This window comes from Limulus polyphemus, unplaced genomic scaffold (assembly GCF_000517525.1).
Source record: "Limulus polyphemus unplaced genomic scaffold, Limulus_polyphemus-2.1.2 Scaffold59, whole genome shotgun sequence".
NCBI lineage: Eukaryota > Metazoa > Arthropoda > Merostomata > Xiphosura > Limulidae > Limulus > Limulus polyphemus.
Window position 1 is genome coordinate 80,912 of NW_013665669.1, and position 11,073 is coordinate 91,984.

Here is an 11,073-nt window from a genome sequence, read left to right on the forward strand (position 1 = left end):
TTCGATACCCATGGTGGGCAGAGCAAAGATAGCCCATTGTGTAGCTTTGTGGATAAATTCAAACAAACAATCCTTTACAGTCATACAGGTAAGAAGTAACATCCTAAAAAAGTTAACATGTAGGACATTGTGGGTATTTATACTTGAATTTTAGTAAGACAGAGTTTTCCTTTTGTAAAGTATGGTGTGTCTTAGCTGTGGCTACAAATGAAAGAAAAGAAAGACAAAATGGTACATCAAATCGAACAACATCGTCCATTTGATCAAATCATATATATGTTTGGTCTTGCCACCAGTGAGTATGAGCATGTGACGTTGAACAGTTAAAGTAAGGATGATGTCACTAATTACAGGCATGGCGTAAGGTTGGTACGTAAGTAGCTTGAACTTCTGAAATCTTACGTAGGTTTCTAAAATTCTATGTGTTCTTAATGTACGATTGTAAGAATACGTTCTACATTTTACGCAAATTTGGTATATAGCTGCTGTATGGTACTCTGATACAGTAAAGAAACTGGTTTAATATGAATGCAATATATATTTATATTATTAATATACTACACTATATCGAATATAGATAGTCGTACTACTGTTAGTACTAGGCCTAACCACAGTAACCTTGTGCGTACGAATAGGACTCGGTAGGTTTATAACTAATAGTAATACTATTTGGTTGTGCGAAAACTTAATAGGAATTTAAATCTCTGCGTTACTTTTCTTTGTAAGTTGTAATGCTGTGTTACATTTACAATGGAATATGCTGTAAGTTACGAATTAGTTTATAAATTACAGTTTTACAAGTTTTTAGTGATGATAATGTAGTTATGTACTGAATTACCTAGTACTACTATTACTAAAACTTAAAAGTGATATACTTTCATAGTTTCAATACGTTTACGGGTGCGTTCCTTGGCAAAAAGAAAAAGCTTATAAATAACTTACAATTTTTAAATTGTAATATATCATATTTGAGGATTTCGAAATTTGAATATTTCTTTGACCGGTTTTTATTACTTGAAGTTAATATGAGAGGCGTTGCTGGCTCAAGTACAGGCATAACCAGCATAAGAACTTTTAAAGTTAAACTGGCTCATGTCCAGGAACTGTAGTGTTAAATTTTTGAGAGGATGTAAATATAATTGTTGGGATCCTTTTATGTATGAGCTTAAATTTTAGAGATAAAACTATGAGTTAGGCAGTGGTTTCCAAATTTTTTTCACTGATGACACCCTAATCTACTTATCTTGATTTGCACAACACTCCTGTTGCCGCATGTACTATTATTTTGTTCTTAATTATTCTTCATTTGGTGAAATTTGTGACACCCCTATCAACTAGTCACGATACACAATTTGGAAAACATTTGAGTTAGGAATTGATGGAAATGGAAGAATGTAGTATAATGGGGATTATTGAAACTTGGCTAGATTTGAAGAACATTGATAATAGAAGTTGCTTTGAAATTCTGGGGTATAAGTTTTATAATAGTGATAGGCTTAAGAGAATGTGGAGTGGCTCTAAATACAAGAGGAGCACTATAGCCTTTTGAGACTGAAGACAGAAAAAAAAAGGATAATCAAGAGGTTGAAACTGTATGGTTACCATCAGGGTTTCATTAGCATTTGTTACACACTGTCACAGGAGCAGACAGATGATATAATTGAGAAATTGTATTATGAGATCAGGATTTTTATTAATAAGGATACTAATAGAATAATTATTGGATACATTAAGTTCAGATATAGTGATTAGAATCATAAGAAGTCAGGTGGAGCAGCACAGGGGTATCTTTAAGTGATTCAGGATAGTCTTCAATGCCAAATGGTCAGAGAGCCAACCAGAGGGATGCATTTTAGGTCTGTTGTTACTGCCAATAAGGATGTGGATTCAAAAATTGGAGATGGATGATGATTTTATAATTGTTTGATAGGTTGTAGGATGTACAGAATTATAGGAAAACTATGGATTTGGATAAAAAGAAATTAGGAAATAAAGAAATTTATAAGAAACAGCTGGCTGATAATGTTCAAATATGTTAAAGGCAAAGAGAATGTTTAAAATGGGTATTGAAACTTTAATTAAAGGATGCTTATTGTAAGGTTTTTGTTGAAGACTGTGTGAGATGGCTGAGATTTACTTTTGATTTCTGTTTTTATTTTGCAAGAGAAGATATTATGCATATTCCTGAATGAGAATTCTATGGTAAGTATTGGAATTGATCTGAATTATGTAGATATTAATCCCATGATAGTAGGTGAAAAGACTGAGAGATAAGGATAACCTTTCATCCTACAAATCATCTTATTAGCTTTTCAGTGAACCATTTTCAATAAGTCAGTGTACTTTCTCAGCTAAGGAGGCTAAAGTTGTGCACACTATTCCAAGTGAGGCCAAGTGATTTGTATATAGAAATAATTACTTCTTTCAACTTATAATTAATATCTATAAATGCATCCTAAAATTCTCTTAGCTTTACTCGTAGCAAAAAAACATCGCTTCGATGGTTTGAGTGGCTATTCCACCTTTATACCAAGATGCCTTTTTTTGGTCATGCTATTCAGTGAGTTCCCATATATATTAGAGTGATCAAGTATTACCTTGACTTACTATAACTATGGTTCATTCACCAAATATTTATTCAACTTACTAATTGAATAATGTCAGTTTGTGATAACTCAACATTCACAATACATCTAGAAATACCCAAAAGTTTAATGCCATTAGCAAACTTTATTGATCTACTAATTATGTCTTATCAGTATCATTAATGAAAATATGAAAAACCAAAAGTCTATGCAGTGGTACCCAAATATTAACAAGAGTCTAGTATAACTGGATTCCATTAATAACAAGCTTTTGCTTTCTCCCACCCATATATCCTACAGTTAATATAATTAGTCTTTCTCCAAATACTTATCATTTTGATATTCTTAGCTAATCTTCTGTGTGGCACTTTTTCAAAAGATTTTTGAAAATCTTTGTATACCAAGTCCATACCCATTCCATTATCCAGATAAGTAACACCCTTGAAAAATGTTAACAAATTTGTAAAGCAAATTTCCCCTTTAATGAATCCATGTTGATTTTCAATTACGACATCATACTCTATATCACTAAATTACTTTATAAAGCTTGTTTTTAATTAGGTTCTCTAAAAATTTTCCCTCTGTAAAAGTAAGAATAATTGGTCTATAATTTTTAGGGCAACTGCTGTCATTTCTTATAAAATTAGGAGAAGCATCAGTAACTACAATTCTTCAAGCACCTACCCATTGTTTATTTAAGCCTGACCAGCAGTGTTTCTTTTTTGATGGGTGATGTCAACCACAAGCCCCCTGTAAATACTGTTTAGTGAGTGCTGTTTACAACCTTCATGAAGAAAGAACATGATGCTCATTATTTTTGCATGTTACAGAAGAGATTTAGAAAATAACAAAAAGAAAGAACAGTACAATTTGTTACATTTATGGGAAATAACCTTGTGTTGCAAATTTCAGTTTAATGATAACTATAACTTCCAGTGACCCTAGTACTATGTTTACACAATGCTTTGATTAGTTTCTCAAATGCCATTCATTGGCCCAGTGATCTGACATATGTGAATTATATGTTTGTGTATTTTATAATTCATTATAAACATTTTATTGAAATTATTTTAAGAAAATGTATCAATGCTGTTTCAATTTAAAATAACAGATATATTAACTAACAGTTTGTAAATGTTTTTCAAAAACTTTAATCATAACCTAGTTGTTTCACCTTGTTAAACTATCTTCTGGTTTGCAGTAGCGACCCTTCAAGGCAATATGTAAATACCTGTCTTTGAAGATAGTAATTATGGTTATTGTTTATTAAACAAGTATATTTATACTAGCATTTACATGTAACTTTATTTCTAATTATCTAATCAGTAAGTGCTTCAAGAAAGTGGGCTTAATTACAGAACTTCAACCATACGATTTTCTTTTTAAAATAATAAATTAAAAGTGAATGTGTTACTTTGTTACTTGCAGCATAGTTATCCTCTAAAATATTCAAACCTCTTAGAAACTACAATGGGGGAAAAAAAAAACTAAAAATACTAACAGTATCATTGGACTGATTGACAGAGTCTGTTTACAACCCTGTCCATTTTTCAAACACACAGCAATGATCCAGCTTTCTTGACCAGTTAGTTGCTCATACGCATCTTGACAAATATATATATATATATATATATATATATATTTAATAGGGGTAATTCAAGGTAGTGTTAATAATTGAAATGTTTGTTCTTTCATCATATTTCAGAAAAACGTTTTATGACTTCAGATTCTTTCAGTATTCCAGTTAGCCAGGTGTTAAGAGGAAACTTTTTGAAACACCTATCTTAGGTAAAACTTTCAAGAAGTTGAAAATGGTAAGTATTAGCTTTTTTAAGAAGTAAGTGTTTCTAGATTACATGTGTACCATCTACTATATTTAAGTCATTTTGTCTGCATTTGTAAATTTTCCAACAAGGTACCTTACTTCTGATCACATACATAGCTATTATCGTTCAGTGCTTTCAGCCTTTCACTCCTACGTACCCATCGGTTCACATGGTTTAACCAATTCATGCATGCAAATCATCATGCAACAAACCTACACCAATAGATGTGCCCCACACACACGTGACTCCCTTTTTGCCATTCTACCTAACTATTACTTCATGTTTAGGCAGAAAGCTAAGCATTGGTGGACAGTGGGGAGGAAGGATGGGAAGTGTGAGCGGAAGTAAGTACGTGTCGGAAATATATTTTCAGTGTAGGAAAAATTTTAACTTCTGACAAGGTACCTTACTTCCCCTCACATACATAGTTAGAATCCCACATTGAATAGGTGGATGTACTGGTGCAAGGTAGAAAATAGAACGTTATTCAAAAGCGTCCAAAGGACATCCCAAAGAAGTTAATATGTGGAAGACCACACCACTTCTGTACCAGGTATACTCTTTGCCCAGATGTGGAAAAGGTGCGACTGATCTGGGCGGACAAATTTGAGGAGCACATCCTAATATGGGTAAAAGAAGGGATGTGTCCCAATGTGTAGAGTGGCTAAGGAGTGACGGATTGTACACGGCAAGTCAACTGCATCCAAAACTTGATGGCTGGGAACTGACATCCATGCGGGGGTAGGAAAGAGGATCATACCATCTTCACCTCAAGTTCAGCCAACTGATGATCTGTAAACAAGGCACGTGAGCAGAATGAAGTACATATGTATCCTCATGAAATAAAACTGACTGGAACCACCCCAAAAGCAGTAATATCCTCAGAATAAAGACACTGAGTGGTACGGCAAGAGCAAGAAGTAGAGCAACTATCAAGTTCACCCACTGCAATCCATAAACATATAGGGAAGGAGGAGGAAGTAACCCACGAAAATCCCCTAGATACAGGTAGAATACCTGAGAAAGGAGGTGTAAGGTAGACATGTCCAGTAGGAGAGTCAATAGGGTAAGATGAAACTGGAAAACTAGGTGGGGGATAAAAGGGATAGGATGAATCAGAGACTGCCGAAAATACCCCGTCAAGGTCTCCACCTGAGACCTGCATGGGGCACGTCATTTGTTGCATGATGATTTACATGCATGAATTGGTTAAACCATGTGAACCAAGGGGTACATAGGAGTGAAAGGCTTGTGGCATGCAAAACAAATTTTGCAAATAGAGGGCAGCACTGAATGAGAATAGCTATGTATGTGGGCAGAAAAAAGTATATGTCAGAAATATATATTTTCAGTGCAGGAAAATTGTAACTTTCTGTGATGTGTCGAATCTGCAAAGACTTGTGATAGATTATATTGAAATGATTTGATCAATCACAAAGCCTATGTGACATTAGTGGATGCAAAATACATTTAGCATGAATTTCAGTTTAGTGTTGTTATTATTATTTTCCCAGAGCTCTTAGTTATTTTTCAAATCCTCAGCTTAGGGCTGCCCTGCAGCTAAATACCAGGAAAAATGTAGTTACCCTCACTGAATATGTACTTGTCCAAGCTCATCTATGCATGTACATTTTATAAACCCTGTGTACAATAGAGAAAAAAAATCATTTGCTTTTTCTCAAATGTGTTACCAAGTTAATTTTACTTTAAAGCAGATATTCTGAATTCAGTTTGTTGATTTTTTGCTGAATTCTATTATCTGTTGACTAGTTCCTAACCATTAATTCTTAGCATTTCTTGACACTCCCTGTTCAAGCAATTTTCAGTGAAGTAATTTAGATTACTCCAAACTCTGTGCTTCCCAACCCATTTAAACCCCATTTAATTTTTATGAAATGTAAGACATCTCCTGCACAACCAGGTTTTGTAAAGAATTCCTGACACATTTACTTGGGTTACTTATCATCAAACCCCTTTAGCAAATTTCATATTTAAGATCTTCCATTACCTACATCACTTGCATGGGTATGTACAAAAAATTTAGCAACTATCATAGCATATGCTACCAATCAAATTATCTAACTCCTTTCTCACTCAGAATATATGATGAGCAAACTACCAGTCAAAAAGTGAATATAACAGGTTAATCACTCATTATCTGTACATTGTATCTTAGAATTTTTTGTTGTTTCCTGCTTCATTATCACTTACCCTGTAAGTATTGAAATAAGGCCATTAGGTCCATATAGGCTATCCCATTTTCTACTATTATCCTATTCCAAACTATATGTAGAAATCATTTGTCTATATTTAACTCTGATCTTTAAAATACTCATCCAGTTTCTTCTTAAACTCCTTGGGTGTTGCAGACATAGCAGTGATTCCACATGAAAGTTATTCTTGTAATATTATAGTAACCATGGTTTTTGGGATAGTTCTTTGAATACTTGACACTCAGTAAGACAAATGGATCTGGCAAACCAAAATAAAATTGCAGTCATTCACATTTGACAAATGTACGAGGGTGCTGTAAACAGCCCCGCCAAAACATTCCATAGGGTTTGTTAGTGGGCTTATGCTGTATTGTGATTCTTTGTTTACAGAATTGGACAGTAAATGTTAATTTGTATTAACCAAATTGTACTGTTTTCTATCAACAAATCAGAGTTTTGCTGGCTAAACTGAGATATATAAATATAACAGTATGCCGCTGAACTATGACAACCTCCAACCAGCCCCCCTGTGGCCTTGTATCATGCAGAAAGTAGTTCATCAAATGCAGTTTTGGTCATGATAAAAATTTGCTAAAACTTTTCTTGCGAGTCAGAATTTACTAATAATTAATATCTAGTTTTGTAATGTAAACTTTAAAACTTTGACATAGTTTCTCGATTACAAATATATGACGTTTGTGTACAACTGTATATTTTGAAAATGTCATATTACTATGCTTGTAATAATACTAGTTCTAGGCCAATTAAAATTAATGTATTAGAGTCATAGCAGCCAACAGGATCACATGGAGTTACCTGTGAGCTTGTCTGTATATACAAACAACAGCTGATTGTATGGCTGATGCCATAAGGAATGCAACAACAGGATATGCATTCAAAAGTATTTACTTCTTGGTAATAATAAAATAACCATTAGTGGGCCTAAAAGAATGGGTGTCAGGATAGACTTGATAGGGACTAAAAGTCCTTTGCAAAACCCATTATATAGATGCTTTTGAGCATCAGTGTGATGGTGCCCACTGAACTTGAGGAACTCAAATTGCATTTTGTGTGTGTTTGTAATGAACAATATTGTAGGAAGAACATCTAAAATGAGCAAAGAAGTGTCATGTGATATACAGAACCGAAGACTGAGAATTTATTTAAATATGTTCTTTTAAAATGAAGAAATCAAAACTTGTATAAAAAATTTGATTTATTAATTACATTTTAATGTCAAATTTGTTTATATACATTGATAATAGAGTAGTTTAAAATTTGAATGTAACTGTAAAAGATTGTGATATATTCACTTTGACACTCACCCATGTAGATATGGTTAATATAGTGATATATATTTAACTTACACCAGAACAATAATTTTCAGAACTATCTAACCATTTTTGCATAAAGTCAGGCATATCAAACAAATAACTAACAGTTATGAGTCCATGATTTTACAACTGCATTGCAGTTCACACCCCAGTGGTAAGCATATAACAATATGTTTACTTAATTATTCTCAGATGAAATTTGATTTAATCATAGTTTTGATTAATCAATTCTTTTACACATCAGTAACAGATATAATCAACCAGCTCTATCATCAAGTGCTGCTGTTAGCACATTCTCATCGATGGACAGTAATTTCAGGATAGAAGAAAAATATATACACATGTAACATTTTTAAACAATTTATGGCCAAATGGTTTGTCAAAATATGTATTTGAATTATGTAGCTATGTACTTTCTTGCCAACTCAAACACAAGATATGGGTTATCTTGTGATTGCATTCTTTTGGCATTCATTTGTTTATTTTGACGTATCTTAAAAACCACAAAAGCTTTAGTTGTATATATTACAGGTTAAATGAAGTATGAATAACTTGTAAGGTAAACTCAACATCTCTGTTTTGGCATATATTTGAATTTGACTTGTGGCACTACATTTCTAGATGATCCCCATATTAGGCTATAATTGAAGTTTCCCAGACATACTGTCCTAAATATCATAATATTAAGCTAAGCTATCAAACAAATCCCTGTTAAATATAGTTAACACTACAATGATTGATGTTGTATCATTTAGCTTAAAACAATAGTTCCTGATGTATGCTTTTTTTTTAGAGCAAGCTGTATATATATTTTAATGGCATACATCATGCAATTCGCCAGTGGTACAAAATGTTGCAAACTAAGGTGAATGATGCCTAGTCAACCAGTGTATAGACAAAATGACCTTAGTAAGCAAAGATTTTGTGCAATATATTAACAGTACATATTTCAGTATAGTTACAGATATTGCAATACAACATTTTTGTCATTCCCACCCCTACTAGTGGTCTCCTAGAAAAACTGTTAAGAGTTTAACTTTGTATTTTCTTTTGTATATTGTTTCAAATTTGGCTGTTAACTCCAATGCTACAGTTGTGTCAAAGTGTACTTGTCATGACCTTTTACAGTTCTACATCAAGATATAATTAAACTACATTATCATCAATGTATTTCAATAAACGTGGCATGAAAATGTAGTTTATAATTCAAAGTTTTATATCATCTCAGTTTAATTTATTTAAAAAAAAAATATTTAAAAATGAAGATCATGTCTGAGCTTTATTTCTCAATTTCAGAAATTTATAATTTCAATAATAGGTTTCTATAGTTCCAACTATTAAGAAATACAAACTATAAATAATTGCAAGCAAAAATCTAATATTTTCTGAGATATCAATAAATTTGTTAAACCAACTTGAGGAGCCCCTCCCCCATCTCTCAAAATTTGTAGATTGTTTGCTATTTTAACTTTACACGGATGATGTACATTTAAGTACCAGATAGGAAGAGCAGATGTTCCTCTGCTTAAGACTCATTTTTTAACCTATTTATGGTATATTAAGAAAGCCAGATATTATTTCAGGGCCATTCTGTACTAAAGACTGATATTTTTTGTTTTCTAAAATGCATATTTGAAGGCTACATAAGTTCCTTTCTCAACAAACAAATGTGTGAGAAAAAATGAGTCTTATGACCTGGGTGCAAAATCGTGTACAGTTTGTGCCAGCTCTACAGGAAACACTCTGCTCCTGTGGTTCAAAAAACAAGCAGTAAAGTGCATAAAATTAAAAGGTTCAGATGTGAAAAGGTTAATAGTTGAAATTGTGAACACAAGTAATTTTAAAATCTGAAATAAATTATGCATTCAAAATCGGCAAAAAAGGTATTACTCATTTAATTTCATATTTTTTCAACTTTTCATTTCAATGTACATTGATGGTTTCACTAATGTTAAGGTATAGAAAATATAGAAATAGAATATTAGGTTTTATTAAAGAATCATTTTTGATATTTATTTAGGAGTTTCTATAGGTTATGCAAATGAAATATGAAAACCATAAGATGAAAAGTATTTTTATTCTGAGCATGTTCACTCAGATGGTCTCAGTAAAGGCTTTGGAACACCATACTTAATGTTAACTAAAAGCTTGCCAAATTTTGTGATGATACATGCGGTGCATTTGGAATTGTAGTAAACAGTATTATATATAGCTTCACAGATAGAATTGGTCAAATGGACTGACTCCGTGGTTGAAGTGTTATCGTGAATTAAGTAAAAGATAATACAAGATTACTCAATTTTCATAATCTTGAATAGGGCACAACTTATCCCTGCTTAACAGTATTATTCATGTGTGTATCGTTTGCTATTACCAGTTATCAACACTTAGTACAAACCTCTTTCTGACTAATCACATTATATTAACATTTTGCAATTTATATAAATTCATAATTAGGTTATTAAAAGGTGGATCAAACTATTTTCTGTAGGTATGCCAGAAAATCATTTTAGGACCCTGTTATTAAACATATAATTTACACTGAAGGTTTATTTTCCTTCTTGTAACACACATTTTTGAACCTTTTGATAAAGCTTTTATGTATGAACTCAACCACAGAGTTTAAATTGTGTACTTAGTGATGTCTTTTTAAATGAAAAATACACAAAAAATAAACAGACTACTAAAGAAATTACCATATGGGTTGCTGTAAAATTAATTTTTTTGAAATTTGACTGATTTCTATATATGTAATGGACTGTCTTTTTCTCTCCTTTTTTTTTTGAAATCATAAAGTTTTGAAAATTTTGATTGTAGTTGCAGTTTATGCTGCTCTTTAGTCGGCAAGGGAAGTTACGGCTCCAAAAATGGTATGTGGCTCACCCTGACAAACAGAAAAAGAAAATTACCAGGGAATTAATCACAACAATTTTGGCAAGAAAACCAAAAATGTGCTCTTTCTTAGAGTGGAAAGACTTGAAGATTGTGTATAAAAGGTGAATTAGACTCTTGAATTCTTCCAGTGTTCTTCAGCATTATACTTTTATATATATATATAAAACTATATTTGTTTATAGCAGCATATAAAAATTAATGTATTGGAAATACAACTTGA

The 11,073-nt window shown here is 32.3% G+C and overlaps 1 protein-coding gene across 8 annotated transcripts in view; it reads left to right on the forward strand.

The window, feature by feature from the left end:
- The first annotated feature begins 345 nt into the window (after positions 1-345).
- LOC106464386 (AP-1 complex subunit sigma-2-like) overlaps positions 346-11,073 on the forward strand; it is a 35,834-nt gene continuing 25,106 nt past the window's right edge. For 2 of the 8 annotated variants that reach the window (XM_022392503.1, XM_013924556.2), the window contains exons 1-3: positions 355-373; positions 4,312-4,399; positions 10,776-10,954. In XM_022392503.1, the coding sequence (XP_022248211.1) occupies positions 4,397-4,399; positions 10,776-10,954 (182 nt within the window). In that variant the 5' untranslated portion in view covers positions 355-373; positions 4,312-4,396. Of the gene's footprint in view, positions 374-622; positions 642-2,184; positions 2,203-4,290; positions 4,400-10,775; positions 10,955-11,073 lie in introns of those variants that run through there. The other 6 variants (XM_022392476.1, XM_022392486.1, XM_013924526.2 and 3 more) reach the window with 6 other exon arrangements.